The following is a 19,272-nucleotide window of genomic DNA, read 5'->3' as shown; positions in this document are numbered from 1 at the left end:
ATTTTTCTTCAGATTTATGGCTTCCGGTAAGCACATCGGAAAAGTGGTCCTCAAGATCCGAGACGAAGAGAAGTCAAAGGTTGTCGTTCCGTCACCGAAGCAGATTTCGGCCATCCCTCGCACTTACATGCACAAGGAAAAGAGCTACATCTTGATCGGTGGATTGGGAGGGTTCGGTCTTGAACTAGCAAACTGGATGGTCTTCCGCGGAGCAACGAAGATCGTTTTGACATCTCGTAGCGGAGTCCGTACCGGATACCAAGCGCTGATGATTAAGCGGTGGACCGAGCGTGGCGTGAAGGTTTCGATCGACACGAATGATGTGACGACACTGAAGGGAGCGCAGAAGCTGTTGCAGGCAGCTAATAAGCTGGGACCGGTTGGCGGTGTGTTCAATTTGGCAGCTGTGCTTCGGGATGGCCTGTTGGAGAATGCCACCGAAGCTGACTTTAAGACTGTTTGTGTGCCTAAGATTGACGGAACGAAGAACTTGGATCAAGCTACCCGAGAATTGTGTCCGGATTTGGATTACTTTGTGTGCTTCTCTAGCGTTTCTTGCGGTAGAGGAAACATCGGTCAGGTGAACTACGGTTTGGCTAATTCAGCTATGGAGCGTATTTGCGAAGCACGGCAGGCAGTTGGTTTGCCAGGAACTGCAATTCAGTGGGGTGCTATTGGAGACACTGGATTGGTGCTGGAGAACTTGGGTGATAACGATACAGTCGTGGGCGGAACCCTGCCACAGAGAATGCCATCCTGTCTGCAAACAATGGACTTCTTCATGCAACAACCTTGTCCGGTGTTGGCTTCGATGGTTGTGGCAGAGAAACGAAAGGCTGAAACCGGTGGTGTTGGACTGGTAAGCTGTGTTGCCAACATCCTTGGTCTAAAGGACACCAAGAACGTGTCAGACTCGGCTACTCTGGCCGACCTTGGTATGGACTCTCTGATGGGCGCTGAAATTAAACAAACTCTTGAACGGAACTTCGATACCGTCTTGAGCGCAGCGGAAATTCGTATGCTCACATTCGGTCGCCTGAAAGCTCTGGAAAGTGGTGGCGCTGATGCACCTGGAACTCCTGCTCCTCCAACGGCTGCTTCACCTGAACCACAGCAACAGGACCAGAGCGGTCTTGGAGATGGAACTCAGGTCAGATTCAGTGCAGATCTCATGCCAACGGAATGTCTAGTTCGGTTGGAATCGAAAACCTCCGCCACCAGCAAGGACCGTCCAGTGTTTATGGTGCACGCCATCGAAGGTGTCATCACGTCTCTGATTCCTCTGGCACAAACCCTCCCAGTTCCTGTCTATGGTCTCCAGTGTGTGGCTGAAGCTCCGCTGCAATCTTTGGAAACCTTAGCTGATTACTACATCAAGCAAATGCGAACGGTGCAACCGAAGGGTCCTTATACCATCGTAGGTTACTCGTTCGGTGCTTCAGTTGCATACGAAATGGTCGCCCAGTTGGAGAATGCCAAAGAAACGTGCCGGTTACTAATGCTGGACGGTTCGCCACGGTATATCGCCGGCTACACGGATGCCCAAAAGCAGCGCATCGACAATGGAGAAGCTCTGCAGGCGGAAGATGAAGCTTACGCGCTAGCATTCTTCGCCATGGTGTGCGGTAAGCTGGATTACACCAAGACTGCCCAGGAGCTGATTGCTCCGAAAACGTGGGAAGCTCGAGTGCAAAAGTGCGCCGAAATGGTTCGCGTGCGGACACCACAATACTCACAAAAATTGGTAGGTTCCCGGACTGAAAATCTCCCAAATAAAGCAATCCAATCCAATCCATACACCTGATTCCACTAACCGATATAACTATCTACATTACAGCTTGAAACGGCAGCGGAGTCGTTTGTGCACAAAATTGTCGCCGGCCATCTGTACAAACCTACTTCCAAGATCAGCGCCCCGGTGAAACTGGTGAAACCTACCGAAAACTATGCCAAACTGCAAGGCGACTACGGTCTATCAGAGGTTAGCATTCATACAATCGGAATCAATGAATTGCTAATTTTAACAACTATAATTTCCATTCTTTCATCACAACAGCTCTGCACGAAGGATGTGAAAGTAACGACAGTGAAAGGCGACCATCGATCCATGCTGGCGGGTGACTCGATGTTAGTAATCTCCAAACTTCTCCACGAGCTGCTGTAAAGGGTGCGTTTAGCGGATCAGCCATCTCTCATATGCATTACAATACAACATTAAACACACATCCATCGGTGTCCGATACAACACACATCCACACACGTCCTAGCAGCACTTCGGATGAGTGAGAGTCAGAAGAAAATCGTAATTTATTTTCGTTCTTTTGTGTATAGTTCAAATTTACTTCCCCCTCTTTTTTATATTAATTTAGCATAAGACGGTTTGCATTGGGCAAAAAGCTAGATTGGCACTTTTAACACAAGCGTGATTTATATAAGCTAGTAGGATGCAGTTCAAAGAATACTGACACTAGACGTCTGAGCCAGGTCCAAGGTCAGGGGTAGTGCCACTATTCTTTGCTGTAGGTAATTGACTTTTGACAATTTGTAAAGTAAAAAAGTGATAGTGATCGCATGTTAGTGATTAGTTGCCTTCTTTCTGGGAAGCAGAAACTTCAACATGAACATTTAAAATCCTGATCTGTTTATAAAAAAAAAATAATGTTAGTTGCATAGCAGAGAACATTCCACTCCTAGAGTATCTATTTTTTCTTCTTTAACATAATACTTTGTCTATTAAGTAGGTTTTAGTCAGCAGATGGGATTATATTCCTTGCAAATATTTGAAAATTACTTGTAAAAACAAAACACCCAAAAACTAATTGTTTTACATCACAAAAATAAATGACAAAATAAATCAAAGGGAAATATCAACCATGTGTACCAAATTATTCTGTCTTCGACGACTTTATGAAACGTAAACACAGTTTTACATAACAGGGGCATCCAGGTTTAGTATGTAAGGACCATACAACATAATTCAAAAGTAACTCTACAACTCACTAACAAAAACCAAGCATCATATTTACGTGATTAAACAAAGAACAGATACTCAAAAGATCACTCCACTCAGTTAGTGTTGCTGTGTATTCACACGAACTTAAATGTTTTCTGCACAACTTTTACCGTGAGATGGTATTTGCACAATGAAAACCCTAACTAATCGAAGCACCAATATAACTAACAGCTAGCTGATAACTACTAATGTGAATGTCTGACAAGGAAGAAAATTATTTGTACCTAACGCTACGAAAACATATGAAAAAGAGACACGGTACCGTGGACACAGGTTGAATAGTTGGAATATAGTGTATATTTGAATGCAAATAAACATTCAAGGAACACAACCTAATAGCGTTTCATTTTCATTGCTTTACTACCTATTTTTATTAGTTTATGTAGGTATTTCATTGCGAGGAGCCGAGCGGTTATCGTGACCGCGCCTAATTCTGCGCATTTCAAACTAATAGGGGAAATGGATGTAATGTCGGTCTAAATGCCCCTAATTTGGGCCCATACATAAATTCAGCAACCGACTAAATGTTCAATAGCGACCTAAAATATTCATTTGTACCGTCCCAATGACGCGTTCATCTAGATAAAATTGAAAAATAGCGATGGACCCAATCTTAGATCCATAGGCCAACATTAGAGACATTTCCCCTATTATTTTCCCTCCTTCCCAGCAGCAGTAGCTATTGAAAAAAAAACACAAATACCATAATATTGATTTTAAATATATATTTTTATGGATTTGATAATTTTAGGCTTCATAGAATATGCTTTGTTCTACACACTTAGGTTTTTCTACCTTTTCTACCACATACCTACCTAGGTATGTGTGACCGCTTATACATTTCATTTGACACATGATCTTCATTAACTTTTTGCAAGGCGTCTGCTTATTAGTTGACTTATACATTTTATTAATAAGGGCCCATGCATTAATTATGTCTTTATGTGGGTACTTTTTTCTAACCGTGTACTAGACCCTCTCTAGATCTATACCCATCTCCAGCTCAGATAAACAACTGGCAGAGTCCGTTATACCCGTTCACATTACAGCGTATATCACGTGATATACGATGTCTTGCAATGAGCACTCATACATCTAGTTTTCACTGGAAATCCTATGTATGAGTGCTCATTGCAAGACAGCCTATATTACGTGATATAGGCTGTAATATGAACGGGGTCATAGTCTGTCCAGGGTATTAGAATGGTAATTTGCGTCTTGCGTGGAGTGTTGAGTGTTATATAGGTTGAGGGCGTAGGCTTCTGCTGGAAAGACGCTGCAGTATCTTGGCAGGGCTTCATATTTGATGACGCCTATTCCAAAACGGCCTGCGCTGACTGTATCGTCGCCTTTGAATCCGTCAGTGTAGAGCAGGGTGCGTCCCTGAAAACGTCGCTCGGTTGGTTACCTCTTGTACGGACGAACTTTTTCTGGGGGTCCTAGTATACTTTTTGACGCCCCAGATCGTTGGTTTTGGAACATGCCATTCGCGGTATGTGTTCCTATGATGTTGGCAGATTTGGGGGATAGTTGCATTGGTTTCTTCGGTGAAAAGCTCTGCTGTTATTTGGACGACTGGGAGATCAGAAGCACCGCTAGTTTTCTCCAGAACGTGCTAATGACTGTACTGCCGCTATTCGCATAACAGTTCTATGTAGATAGGAAATCCATAGGACATGGGACTGTTAAGCTGGGTTTAGATAGGGCAAGTCAAATGATCAACTCAGTTGAATTCAATTGGCTTGAAAAGTTGAGCCTGGTTCAACTTTTTTCAATTCAAGTGAGTTGATCAAGTCAGTTGAATGGCATGGTTTACACGTTCAATTCGTGTTCAAGTCAGTTGAATTCAACTGACTTGATCAATTGACTTGCCCTATCTAAACCCAGCTTTATGCGAATAGCGGCAGTGTAGGACCAGCAAGTCGAACGGTATCACGCCAGCCTCGGCCATGAACAAGCGTGGGGCTAATGCCGAAGGCTCCGGATGCGCGTCTGATCATCTAGTTGTAAGTTGAGAATAGTATTTTAAGAACCATGTATCCTCCTCTGCTGACTACACCCATTCCATACACGGTAGCCCCAAAATACCCAATAATGACTACAAAGTAAGCATTTTCGAGGGAAACTGGGCCTACCCATTGAATGAGTTAAATTTTACAATAATAGGTTGTTAAGAACCATAACGGAGTTGTCCCACAGCTGTCTACAGCAGCAGTCGATTGTTTATTTCGGTGTGAAAAAATCGTCAATACAGAAAATACAGATTTTTTAATAGAGTGGATACAGATTTTTTATAAAACAACCTGACAGCTCTGACCCACGCGATAGCCTGTTTTCGAGACTCGCTATTATATAGTTGCTCTTTGTTTGTTGCTAGCAGTTCGGTGCCTTTTGTTGCTACGGTGCAAGATGTGTGAAGTAAAAAACACCATCAAGTTTAGCTTCAGCCACCATGATGCTAAACCAAACATCGGAGAGATTGTAAATTTCGCCAAAACACTCGACGCGGATCCTGCCGAAATGGAAGCTGTTTATCGCATTGGTGAGGAAAGGGGAGTATTCATGAAGTTCAAATCAGAGGAAGCGATGCTCCATGCTCTGACGTTCAATTCGGAGGATTTAATATTCCATTATGCGAATGGAACGACGGCGAAGGTACGCATGTCGCATGCTGGTGAATTCATCCAGTATGTGCGTGTGTATGACTTGCCACCAGAGGTACCGGACAACGAGCTGGATAAAGTGCTGGGGAAATATGGAAAAATTAAACGCATCATCCGGGAGAAATTTCCATCTGATCTGTGCTTTGAGGTATATACAGGGATACGCGGTATATATATGGATGTGAAGAAGGAAATCCCCACGTCATTATATTTCTTCAATCGCAAAGTAAATATATTGTATGATGGCAATAAAGATAAATGTTTTCTGTGCAAGGCGAACGTACACCGGAAGCTTTCCTGCCCCAAGCGGAAGGCTCGGAAGGTACCTGAGAAGCAACTTAAGGAAAAAGGAAAGCAAAGGGAAAGAAAACAAAACAGCAGCAGTAGTAGTGGTGGAAGGTGCGTCCCGCATAAACGCGAACCATAAATTGACCTTACCTAAAATGGTTAAAAATTGTTTATAATCCCTGCTAAACTTTAACTGAAATGGTTATGGAACTTTACATGAACGTTTAATGATAAAGTTTCAACCTTATGTATTATGGTTTTTTGGAACTGGACCTTACAAATAATGGGTTGTTAAGAACCATTACCGTTCCAAATTCTTGTTTTCTCCATACATTTTCGGAAAGAGAACTATATTAGAACCTTTTAACTTATGGTTTGAGAACTTTAATGGTTATGGTTATGGTAGTCAGTAAGGTCCACGAATGGTTTTGTAACATCGATTAACTTTATGTGGAATATATCGCGAATTGGTTGCCTGTAATTTACTGATTACCAATTCACGATATATTCCACGTAAAGTTGAGCGATAATACAAAACCATTAATGGACCTTACTGACTACCATAACCATTACCATTAATGTTCTCAAATCATAAGTAAAAACGTTCTTATATAGTTCTCTTTCTGAAAATGTATGGAGAAAACAAGAATTTGGAATGGTAATGGTTCTTAACAACCCATTATTTGTAAGGTCCAGTTCCAAAAAACCATAATACATAAGGTTAAAACTTTATCATTAAACGTTCATGTAAAGTTCCATAACCATTTCAGTTAAAGTTTAGCAGGGATTATAAACAATTTTTAACCATTTTAGGTAAGGTTAATTTATGGTTCGCGTTTATGCGGGGTCGTTTGTCATTAGCAACCAGGAAACGGACACGAGGTTGGAGATGGAGTTGGAAATGGACGTGACGACCCCGACGACCGACGAGAGTAGCGGAGTGCATGCAACGGGAAACGACGTTCAGAAGCAGCAGCATTGATCACGATTCGGGTTCAATGAAAATGAGGAACAAATTCGGGAAAGAAAGAAGTTGCGTGCACGGGAGAAGATCGCTTTGTCGCCGCTTCGATCGCCACCCAGAAAAATCCTGTGATAAAAAGCATTTTTATATATATATTCTTTTTTGTATTTTGAGTACCAAAATTGGTATTCCATGTTACTCGGCTCCGCTAAGTTATTTTTATAACATTTGAGCCTTCCAAATAAACGAAAAAAAAAACGGCGCCGGTGGTGTAGTGGTAAGCGTGATTACCTCTCACCCCAGCAGGCCTGGGTTCAATCCCAGTCGGCGCCGCCGGGATGTTCTGAGGCATAACATCTCTGATCACGCCTTCCTTCGGATGGGAAGTAAAGCCGTTGGTCCCCGGTTCATGAGTTGATGGGTCGATAGGTAGGGTCCAGGTGTGGGAGCTGCCTTCCTGGCACGTCGGTAGCATTGGTGCTCAGCACGGAAAACAAGATCGACGGAAAAAACAAACCAAAAGGAAAAAAAAAAAATAATAAACGAAATGAAAAAAAAAAGAACCATAACTATTCAAAATAGTTGTTTTTTCCATACATTTTCGGAAAGAAAACTATATTAGAACCTTTTGTACTTTTGGTTTAAGCATAGAGGTAACTCTAAGACTAGTAGCATAGAGGTAACTCTAAGACCACTGGGTCCCGAAGAAAATCATTATTATTTTTGGCTCACTCAGTACCAGAACAACGGTCCCAAGCAGTCCCAAGCTATTTCACTCACCCCTGCATGTTCTGCATAAATCCACACACCCCTGATGTTATCTGTCAAACTTTCATAGCGAATCAAAACAAACATAGTGTAGTAATAGAATTTCAACTAGAATAGGGTACGTTAATCGTTTGCTTGGGACCAATAGGCTACTAAAGTGGTGAGACAATTTAAAATCGTTAGTTTCGTATTGATTGTTGGTTTAAGTACTTTAATGGTAATGGTTATGGTAGTCAGTAGATGGTTTTGTATTATCGGTCAACTTTATGTGGAATGCATCGCGAATTGGTAGTCATTAATATAAAGGCAACCAATTCGCGATATATTCCACATAAAGTTGATCGATATCGATGTTTTTTTTTTAGACTTTATTTTTGAGATTTTTAACCGTAGGCTAGTTCATCTCGTCCATGAAAGGTGGGGCCTCAGAAGGAGGACCCCCAACAGAGTAGTGTTTTACCAACAATCAATACGAAACTAACGATTTTAAATTGGCTCACCACTTTAGTAGCCTATTGGTCCCAAGCAAACGATTAACGTACCCTATTCTAGTTGAAATTCTATTACTACACTATGTTTGTTTTGATTCGCTATGAAAGATTGACAGATAACATCAAGGGTGTGTGGATTCATGCAGAACATGCAGGGGTGAGTGAAATAGCTTGGGACTGCTTGGGACCGTTGTTCTGGTACTGAGTGAGCCAAAAATAATAATGATTTTCTTCGGGACCCAGTGGTCTTAGAGTTACCTCTATGGTTTTACAGTGTTTACTTCAATCGAAAATTGGTTCCTGGCTCGATCGTACATTTACACAACCAATTAAAGACACAACTTTAAAATCTGAATAAGACAGAGCTCCACACCGGGGGAACTGGGAGGGCCCCCACCAGTCAGAGATGTCCCAACAGCCGAAAAAAATTGAAAAAGACCAAACTTTAAAATACAATGCAGCATCCTTTAAAAAGCGCATTACTGCTGCCAGTGTGGAGGGATCATCACCCAGCATGTCGCGTATGCTATTTATGCTACTGAGGGCATACGCATAGAATGTGCTCGATTGAGGCTGGAGTTCTACAACCGACGCAAGTTCTGTGGAACGGCGTTCCACTGAAATTGTGCGAGATCTTGGTGTGACCGGTCCCCAAACGCGACGCTATCTTCTGATCCCGCTGGTTCAACTGTTCTGCCCGTTTCCTCGTCGTCCCTTTGATCCGTCTGATGAAGAGGGAGCGGTTTTGGGCCCACTCTGCGTCCCAAGCTTCCCGTACTTTGCTCACGATCCAGCGCTTGACATCGTGTAACGGTACTTCGTTGGTATAGCGAGGGGCAGATGGTCAGCCAGAAAGTCAGCTTCAGTGTTGCCTGGTATTCCGCAGTGCCCAGGAACCCAGCAGAATACCGTGTTTGGTGGCGCGGACTTCATCGTCGCCTGTACCCAGGGTTGAGTCGGGGTCTCGGATGTCAGGGCTTGTATGACGCTGTGCAAATCCGTTAGGACCAGGATCGGTCGGTCGGAGAGCGTTTAGCAGCGATGAAGATGGCAGCAGTTTCAGCAAAGAAAACAGAACATTGCGGCGGTAAGTTGCAGCTGGTTGGTGTGATGTTTCCGGCTAGACCGATACCGACCCCGGCTCGAGAGCGAGATCCGTCCGCTTATCGGTGAGTTGCGTGGGGTATTTTTCTCCTAACATTTCAGCTACAGTCCTTTTCATGGCCTCGGAATTGTCTCCGGCTTTGAACCTGTCCTTAATCCGGCTTTCGATTTTTGGTAATAGTGTTTGCCATCATTTGTCTCCATGCCAGTGGACCCTGACCACTGGGGGAGATCTTCGTTGGCAGTCGTGCGGAGGAGTCTGTTCGCCTCGTCGTGGAGGAAGATCCCTTGATTTCCGGATATCTTCGAGATGAAAGCAACGGCTTTGGTTGCGATAGCTGCGGTTATACGGAAGCGGAAAGGCGGGAAGAAGGAAGGAGCGTCCAGAAGGTATAGGAATATTGTGACGAAAAGAGGGGGGGGGGGGGATTTTCCTTAAATTTGCGTTACGTTCTAAATGAATGCTCCCTTTTAAAATGTATGCCAGTCCCTATTCTTTTGATCATTTCGGATAAAAAATAAGCACCTATTTCATTCAGCAAACCGTTTAATCTTTGAATTACATATAGGTAATAAATTCCCGACTGAAATTAAACAATTCAACTGGTCGAAAGTACGGTACTATTACAAAATCTTTTGTTAAGTGCGAATCATAAACTTATGAATATTGACTGGTCTTCTGGATGACTTCTTTTACCAGGTGCATTAGTTAAAACGAATGCAGTTATTACTGATAACTGCTAAAACTGATACTGATAAAATTAAAGGAATGTTACAACTGGTAACGAATACTATCAAATTATACATAAACGGTGCATTTTGTTCTTTCAGCTCAAATTTCCGTATTGAGGTTGAAAACTTCAGCTTTTCAAAATGTTATTATACTGACTATAGATTTGTCTATTGGTGTGGCTCCTTAAGATATGGTTTAAAATTCAACTGATTCAATTTGACATAAGTATTTTTCAAAGCATTGTCAATACTGCTAAATAATAATATTTTGATAATAGATATGACTGGATATTACCCCTTCAAAATTGCAAAAAAATATTTAAACCATTTGAAACATAACGATTGCAGTGGCATAGGCAATTTAAAAATTAAATAACATTTAAAAATGAAATAAAGTGTCCCTGAAAAGTACTGATTTCAATACGAATCATACAATATAAACTGTAATGTGAATAGAAGAAAATCAGCGTATTCAAATCATCTCGGGTCCATCATCTTCCTGAAGGGAAAATTGCGGATCACCCATGGCATGTTCTTTGTTGCACGTGAACGAAATCGTTATCGCATAGCGGACTCCTGCCGTGACCTGTTCCACCTGGTGGAGGTTTTCGGCTCCGGATGTGAACCCACTGATCCTGCCCCGTTTCGGTTCGATGTATACGTTTGTTTTGTTATGCTTACCGGCACTATCGATGAAGACAAATCTTCCTCCGGTGAAGTCCTTTCCGAAATCGGTTAGATACAGCAGTGTGGTATAGTGGAACGAACTGTACGTTTCCTTGTCCACATGGGGATGCCAATACTCGTCATGGATCGTTGTGGCCGTTTCGTTGGTAAGCCGCGAGAAAAATGTTGGATGAGTCAAAAACAATGAATCCTTATTGATTTTGAAATTCTCGCTAACTGCCTGTTGTACCTTGTCCTTGACGTGTTTGTACGTATTGATGTGCTCGGCGGAAAATATCTGTTTTGCTTCCGGAATTTTGTAAATGTTGATGAATTGAGTATCTTTCGAAAGCGCACCTGAATGAAGGTCCAATATTGATGCTCCCCCCGAGGAGCGACCGAAACGAAAACCGGATTTTGCCAGATTCAATAAAATATCGACTTCAGCTGGTCCAACAATCTTGTCACTTACGAAACGACCGCAGTGGGCAGGAATGCACCCGGCATACTTGGCAATTTCTTCAAAGTACAAAGTAGAGCAATCCAACTTCTGTGTCCGCAGCTCCAGCGTCTCTCGTTGCGTTGCAAATTTCTTTTCTCTGGTTCGAAAAGTTGTGAAGTATACAACCACGGCAATTCCAACAATCATGACCACCCGTGCCCACATTCGATTATGCTGGTTGGCTCCTGGGAGACTCTGTGGGATTTTCCTAAAAAAAAACAAAAATAATAATATAACACCAGTTTGTCTGGATGTTTCTCAGAATTATTCTGAGAAACAACCAGACAAACTGGTGTTAAATCGATCGCTCGGCAGAAAAAACAATCACGCAATAATAGTATATTATAAATTCGTCAACTAAACGGTAATAATACTTACACCTTCCGAGGTTTTGCATCACCGGATGCGGTCTTCTTCCGCTGCCGAACACTGGATTCACTCATTGTCCACACAATTTTGGGAGGAATGGATTTCAATTTCGGATGAAAATTTCGTCTAAGGATTCACAGTCCTGCTGTCAAAAGGATTTTAGAATCAATCGATAATCGAGAACCACATCAGATTCATCCGGATTGAAGCTAAAGATGTGTTTGTGGTAGAGAACCACACAAACACACGTAGAAATTACCGGCGCAAAAAAACAGACTACCGTATATGTGTTGGTAATTTGTTTATGTTTATGTTTACATTTTCATTGCCCCTGTGGCTGTTGGTATAAGGTTTTGCACCGTCGTGTTTATCTTCTGGGGAGGATTGACCTGAAAACACGGGAGTGGAACTTTAGGCCCAAGCGCAATGGCAGCGGAAGCGGAACGGCAGTGGCAGCGGAAAAGCCCGCTCTGAGTAAGCCTACTTGTCGGATTGAAAACTAGTTACAACCAAATCGACTTCGGTTAGGCATCTTGATGTTATGTGTGACAATTGTTAAACTGCCGTTTCCGTTCCGCTTCCGCCCACATTGCGTTTGGGCCTTTTGGATCAGAAAGTGGCTCCATTTGTCATTTGTGAACACTAGTGCACCTAGCGGTAGAAGGCATCTTCTGCCTGCAGTTAAGATAGGCAGCATGCTATAATAGCATAGAGGTAGCTCCAAGACCAGAAGGTCCCGAAGAAACGAGCCCAACTTTTTGGCTCAGCTCTGGTACTATCTTCGGTCCCAAGCTAATCGATTCACCCCTCGAACCATACGAAAATCTAATAACCCCTCATTTTATCTGTCAAACTTTCATAGCGAATCAAAACAAACATAGTGTAGTAGTAGAATTTCGACTAGAATGGGGTACGTTAGTCGATTTGCTTGGGACCAATAGGCTAGTCAAGTAGTGAGCCAATTTAAAATCGTTAGTTTCGTATTGATTGTTGGTTATAACATGTTATAGCGCTATCTTGATGCTGGTTTCTGTGTTGCAATTATTTGACAACCGTTATAACATGTTATAACTCTCCAGTCTGGACAGCGTTTTAGCTTGGGACCGAAGATAGTACCAGAGCTGAGCCAAAAAGTTGAGCTCGTTTCTTCGAGACCTTCTGGTCTTAGAGTTATCTCTATGGTATAAGACAGGGGCTACATTGCGCATCTCGAAACAAAAACTTTTTCATAAGCGTTCGTAATGCCTTGTTCAGACTACAGAGTTATAACATGTTATAGCGCTATCTTGATGGTGGTCTCTGTGTTGCAATTATTTGACAACCGTTATAACATGTTATAACTCTCCAGTCTGAACAAGGCATAAAAGTCTTTCGTTTCGAGATTCACAATGTGACCCAGTTGCGAACTGTGAGAACCTTTCCTCGTCTTTCCACTTTTAATATCCAGCCTAGGGCTAAATAGCCTGAATTTATAAAGAGACGACATGTCAAAATTGGAACAATCGATTGTCTGTCAAAGTCATAGGAAAAGTTATTCCAATCGAGCAGGAAACCCGCATAAGCGCGAACCATAAACTGACCTTACCGATAATGATTATAAATTGTTTATAATCCCTGCTAAACTTCAACTGAAATGGTTATGGAACTTTACATGAACGTTTAATGATAAAGTTTTAACCTTAAGTATTATAGTTTTTTGGAAGTGGACCTTACAAATAATGGGTTGTTAAGAACCATTACCATTCCAAATTCTTGTTTTCTCCATACATTTTCGGAAAGAAAACTTTACTAAAACCTTTTAACTTATGGTTTAAGAACATTAATGGTAATGGTTATGGTAACCAGTAAGGTCCATTAATGGTTTTGTAACATCGATCAACTTTATGTGGAATATATCGCGAATTGGTTGGCTGTAAATTACTGATTACCAATTCACGATATATTTCACGTAAAGTTGAGTGATAATACAAAACCATTAATGGACCTTACTGACTACCATAACCATAACCATTAATGTTCTCAAACCATAAGTAAAAACGTTCTAATATAGTTCTCTTTCCGAAAATGTATGGAGAAAACAAGAATTTGGAATGGTAATGGTTCTTAACAACCCATTATTTGTAAGGTCCGCTTCCAAAAAACCATAACACATAAGGTTAAAACTTTATCACACAAACGTTCATGTAAGGTTCCATAACCATTTCAGTTGAAGTTTAGCAGGGATTATAAACAATTTATAACCATTATCGGTAAGGTCATGTGATGGTTCGCGTTTATGCGGGAACCTGTCAAATTGATAAGATGTCGCCTCTTTATAAATTCAGGCTCTTTACCTAGGGCCGAGAGTTCAGCGTGAAGTCATTTGATTTGCTGTTGTGGGCCCGCTGGTCACGTAGAGTGATATGTGGCCTACGCGATAACGTCCTGCCACTGGGTGGTTAATTGGGTTCTTTAATTTTTAAAAATGCATTGTTTTTTATACATCATCTGAAAGAGCGTCGTTTTCGGAGCACAGCGATATTTTTTTCGAACCCACACACTTTCACTTCGATTTTTAAATCAAGATATAAAGCAAAATAACAACTTCTCTGTTTGACACTAAACTCACAAACTGACAGCTCGCTCCCATACAAAGTGACACTGAGGGGCGCTAATAAGGTGATTTTTGCAAATGTGATCGTACTTATTCAAAATAGTTCCAGTGTGCCAAAATCGATGAAATTTTGGGTTTGGGTTCCATTTTTAATGCAGATTACGATTATGCATTTACCTCAATACCCTTAAAGAACCCAATTTTGATCGGATTCAATTTTGACGCTGACGCTGACGCTAACGCAGGATCATGGCTCCCGCTTTAGAATTCCGCACGTAGCAAGTTCAGTTACAGGGCGTAATGAGTTATCAGTTAAACGTCAAATATCCATTGTTTGGGTTTAATTTCATCGAAGTTTTGTGTAATTTATTTCTGCTTTTTTATGCGTTTCCAGCGTTTGGATAATCTAAAATTCACGTCTTTATCGCGTTCCACATTCAAAAATAATGGACCAGGTAAGTTACCTGTAGTTGCGGTGTTAAGTTGGATTTAAAGCTTCCAAAATTGACCTTGACAAATACTCTCTTGATTTCACCGTAGTACGATCCGGAGTCGGCCGATTCGTGCAGTCTGACGGAGGAAGAAGTTGAACCGAAGCTCAAATACGTAAGGCTATCGAATGATCTGAAAAACATTCTCAGTGAGGAAGCGGTCAGCTGTATTGCGGTCCATTCCAAGGTAGGCTCGGATAACCTCCCACAAACGCCCCAACCGCTGGCTGACTATCTGACGGATTAGTCATCATCGAAAGGATAAACAGCTGATGCATGTTAGTTTCTCTTTTTTAATGTTATGCTTGTATTTCACTTGCACAGTTTCTCTGCTTGGGAACCCACTGGGGACGGATTCACATGCTGGACCATCAAGGAAATCGAGTAGATATACCTATCAATATGAGACAAAATCCACATACTTTGTCGGTGAACAAGATTGCAGTGGACAGCAAAGGAGAGCACATAGCAACCTGTTCCGACGATGGAATGGTCATCATCAGCGGTCTTTGTACCGATGAAAATAATCAAAAGTTGAAGGTCGACAAGGTGATTAAAGCTGTGGAGCTGGATCCGATGCACCACAAGTCAGGGTCGGGAAGACGTTTTCTAATAGGTGAACGACGAGTATGGGTACAGTTTTGCACCATATATTGACTTGCATTATTTTTCAGGTGACAATAAGCTGGTTCTTTACGAGAAAACATTTTTGAAAGGCCTGAAACCAACGATACTGAGCGATTCGGAGGGACCGGTTAGTGCCATCAAGTGGAATGGGCAATTCATTGCCTGGGCAAGTTCTTTGGGAGTTCACGTGTACGATTTGAATGAGCGATGCTCACTGGGACTGATCAAATGGGAAGAACCAAAAGAGTAGGTGGCTGTAATGTTGGCATCAATTAATAGTGTTTGATGAATTGTTTGTTCTACAGCGGTAGATTGACGGACTTTCGTTGTAATTTGAACTGGTCCAATCAGACTACGTTGCTCATTGGATGGGTTGATACAATAAGGATTTGTGTAATCAGAAAACGAAATCCTATTGAAGTTTCGACCCGGAACCTTCCTACCTACATTGTAGATCCTAGTAAGTAATGAAATTGGCAATCACTCAAATAGGCTTCGGTAATGTACTAATTCATTTTATTACAGTGTCAACATTCCAAACCGAATTCTACGTTTGTGGCATAGCGCCGCTGGAAAGTCACCAACTGGTTGTTTTGGGGTTTTCGAAGGAGCGAGATTCGGAAACGAACAAGGCCCTACGTCCGATTCTGTGCGTGTTACAGTTTAAAGCTAGCGATTATATCGAAATATGCACCGATAGTCTCTCGATGAGGGGGTAATTTTTCGACATTTATGTGCAGTAAGTTTTTGTTTGCAACTAATAAGTATTACTTTATAGACACCAGGAATACAAGTGTGACGATTATCATTTGGATTGCTTGATCGAGGAAAATCAGTATTTCATAGTTTCTCCGAAGGATGTAGTAGTGGCCAGTCTGTATGAAACGGATGATCGCGTCCAGTGGTTGATTGAGCACGGGTGAGTACAGAAGATGTTTTCTATAATCCGTTAGAACCTTTCGACCACAATATTTGGTTGGATCTGTGAAAGCGATCCTATCTTGATTTGACCCAGAGTGAGTCTTATGCACATAAGTAGATGAAATAATTGAAATTGCATTTGGAGGGCTGTTCATAAACTACGTATACAGATTTGGAGAGGTTTTAGATACCCCTCCTCCCCGCATAGGCAATCGTTCACACAAACTTTTGAAAATTTGTTTAGACCGTAGGCACTTGCCAAGCCCCCTTTCCTCCCTAAAGTGTCTACCGTGGAAGCACCATATTTGACGCGGGTCCAAACTTGACGCACTTTCCAATCAATTCGATCATAACTCCTGTTTCGGTTTGAATTGCACCGAAATTGTAATTTTCTGTCCTTTGTTTACACTCATGCCACCCATTCATAACAAAAAACATACTTTGTTTATTGCTAATAAGAGCAATCAAAACAGGGTGGCCAGACCTACCGATTTATCGGTAGTCCTACCGATTTTCGGGATGCCTACCGATTCACAGACGAAAGGTTCAAAACTACCGATTTTTCATTTTTCCTACCGATAATCACAGATTTTTAGTAATCTTGAAAAATGTTCAATACCTGTGTTTTGTTTTCCATGTAGTCAGAATTAGCATTAAGCCAAGTATACAGATCGAAGCGAAACAAAAATTGAAGCACGCGAAAAATCATGAAATTTTGCTAGCGAAAAAGGTTGTGAAAAAATGTTTGTGGAACATTTTCCAGTTTCCTTTTTTCGCAGTTCATGTGAAACGAAATCGATCAGTTTACACCTCCGGTGAAGTGAAAATCTGACAGATTCGCATAGCTGCTGCTCTTTTCGCTAGCTAGATACGCTCTTTTTCGAAACGTCAACTTTTCGCATAGCTGCTCGAGCTGCTGTTCTTTTCGCTAGCGCTGCATGCGCGAAAAAAAAACGTAAGCGAAAAAGATACGATCCACAAAATTAGATTTCGCTGGATCGTAGGTATCTGTTTACAGTTCAAAGCGAAGTGAAAAAGTTGCCAATTGCGTTTTCACGCAGGTGAAAAATTTAGCATTTTGTATGAGGTTTTCGCTTCGCTTCGATCTCTATACAGGCCTTTAGAATTAGAAATATTCATTTCGACACGTTTAAAGCAGAAGAACTGAAGGACAGTGTATTGTTCTGGAGCAGAGTACCCCCCCACAAAGGTTTCAAGTATCGGGAAACCCTTCTTAAGACGACCTACCGATAACTACCGATAAAAGTTTTGAGAAGCTACCGATAATGAAAAAAATAATCTGGCCACTCTGAATCAAAATCAAAACGAAAAAGCCATCTGTCAAATGCGTCATTTTTTTCTCATCGTAGCAACAACGCTAAGGAGCAAGTTTAATGTTTATTGTTAGTTTTCACGCAGAAAATCAGTTTTTGTGTAATAATACGTTACTAACTATTAAACTGTAAGTATTTTTAACGTTTAACAGCTGATTCAGCAATATATAGTATGTTTAGAGCACATTATTTAACGAAAATGTTTTGCGTCAATTTAGGCTCACAGTGGCCCTTATTATTTTCTATGTGAAACATGGAGCCCAAAACAAAGTACATGACCTACAGCAATACTGCACTCGGTAAAGCCGTGGACATGGCACGAAGAGGTACATCAGTTCGGAAATCTGCTGCCTCGTTTTTCGTTTCAAATTCGAGCGGAGAAAAAGGCAGCCAGAGAAACGAAGAAATTGGCTGCAGCAAAACGTCTTGAAAATAAACCTAAATCTGCTCCAAAGAAGATGAAATTGATTGTTTGATCTTTAATGATTTGTATATTTACCATATTTCATCAACCATTCAATAAAAACTTGTTTTTTTGTTGAAATTAAGCTATTTTTTTAAGTGCGTCAAATAAAGAACACCTTGCGTCAAATAAGGCACATTACAGATTCTATGCGTCAAGTTAGGAACCCAAAGTACCAAACAGAAATTTATTATAACATCAAGAAATCAACAGATATTTACGTTTTATTTATTTTTCCTACATTCTGTATTTACTGAACTATTACTGTGTAAAATATTGATTGAATTGGTAAGACTCTCATTTTTTAGAACATGTTTGAATTTGAAATTGTCTTAACTGCGTCAAGTATGGTGCTTCCACGGTACGTAGTTTATGAACAGCCTCTAGTGTAAAATCAGGTTGTTTTTGGTACGTTGGTACAAGCTGGTGCATGGGCGTAGCCAGAGGGGCAGGGGGGGGGCAACTGACCCCCTCCTAAACTCAGCAACACAAAGGCTTTCGGTAAAATGGCATTCGGCCAAATTTTCCATAGAATTTTTTTTTCGCCCCTCCCTAGTTCGAAACCTGGCTACGCCCTTGAGCTGGTACAATAGTTGAAAAGTTACAGCAACATAGACGTGACCAGTTTTTTTTTTGCAGGCGTAGTTTATCTGTAAAAAAATAATCTATGTCCGGTTATCTAAAATATTTCTATTAGAATACTGAAAATTAAGACAATGTCCCAGAGCATGCTCGGCATGCACAGTTGTACACACCAACTGCTCATTTGGTAATAACTTTTTACTCAGTTGTTGAAATTCGTTTTTCTTTAAAGTAATTGATAGATTAGCATCATAGTTTACTATGGATATGCAAAGAGTAGGTAAATCTTAACATTTGAATCCGAGATGTGCAGTGAGCATTTCTCACTTCATTTTTCCAACGCAAAATCAAATACAGTTTATTACTAGAATTAAAATCTACTTTTTTACGTATCTATAAAAAGCTTAAACTCTATTCTATCGACTGCTTCAAACAGAACTATGTTTCGTCAACTCTGAGCAAAGTTATTAGCAAATGAGCAGTTCGTGACCAAAACTGTGTATGCCAAGCATGCTCGCAGGGCTGTTACAACAGGCGCGGAAAACAAATAATGTTGATCACATTGCAAAAAATCATGTGACATCAAATCATGGACACATACAAAACAATCTTTGAAATTTTATCAGTGCATGACGTCAAAGTTTTTGGGAAGATCCCGGGCATCAGATCTACTCGCTGCGTTTATGGACGCCCTTGCCGGT

The 19,272-nt window shown here is 41.2% G+C and overlaps 3 protein-coding genes across 4 annotated transcripts in view; 2 read left to right on the top strand and 1 right to left on the bottom strand.

Annotated features, from left to right (window-relative positions):
- FASN1 (Fatty acid synthase 1) overlaps positions 1-3,252 on the top strand; it is a 52,772-nt gene extending 49,520 nt beyond the window's left edge. Inside the window, exons 9-11 of the mRNA XM_065222298.1 lie at positions 13-1,744; positions 1,838-1,981; positions 2,057-3,252. Coding sequence (XP_065078370.1) covers positions 13-1,744; positions 1,838-1,981; positions 2,057-2,164 — 1,984 coding nt within the window. The 3' untranslated portion in view covers positions 2,165-3,252. The remainder of the gene's footprint in view (positions 1-12; positions 1,745-1,837; positions 1,982-2,056) is intronic.
- lt (vacuolar protein sorting-associated protein light) overlaps positions 1-19,272 on the top strand; it is a 149,861-nt gene that overhangs the window by 104,462 nt on the left and 26,127 nt on the right. Inside the window, exons 1-7 of one of the 2 annotated variants that reach the window (XM_065222309.1) lie at positions 14,503-14,608; positions 14,694-14,831; positions 14,969-15,260; positions 15,319-15,517; positions 15,577-15,731; positions 15,797-15,986; positions 16,050-16,190. In XM_065222309.1, coding sequence (XP_065078381.1) covers positions 14,600-14,608; positions 14,694-14,831; positions 14,969-15,260; positions 15,319-15,517; positions 15,577-15,731; positions 15,797-15,986; positions 16,050-16,190 — 1,124 coding nt within the window. In that variant the 5' untranslated portion in view covers positions 14,503-14,599. Of the gene's footprint in view, positions 1-14,502; positions 14,609-14,693; positions 14,832-14,968; positions 15,261-15,318; positions 15,518-15,576; positions 15,732-15,796; positions 15,987-16,049; positions 16,191-19,272 lie in introns of those variants that run through there. The other variant, XM_065222307.1, reaches the window with a different exon arrangement.
- On the bottom strand, positions 9,821-11,713 carry LOC135701488 (2-oxoglutarate and iron-dependent oxygenase domain-containing protein 3-like). The gene is made up of 2 exons (XM_065222293.1): positions 11,570-11,713; positions 9,821-11,399 (listed from the first exon to the last, which is right to left on the bottom strand). The coding sequence occupies exons 1-2, from the start codon at positions 11,632-11,634 to the stop codon at positions 10,496-10,498; spliced, it is 969 nt and encodes a 322-aa protein (XP_065078365.1). The 5' UTR covers positions 11,635-11,713; the 3' UTR covers positions 9,821-10,495.

The sequence above is a fragment of the Ochlerotatus camptorhynchus genome, unplaced genomic scaffold (genome assembly GCF_037179485.1).
Source record: "Ochlerotatus camptorhynchus isolate MF236.1 unplaced genomic scaffold, CSIRO-AGI_Acam_v1.1 ptg000165l, whole genome shotgun sequence".
Lineage (NCBI taxonomy): Eukaryota > Metazoa > Arthropoda > Insecta > Diptera > Culicidae > Ochlerotatus > Ochlerotatus camptorhynchus.
This window is presented reverse-complemented; position numbering and strand designations above follow the sequence as displayed.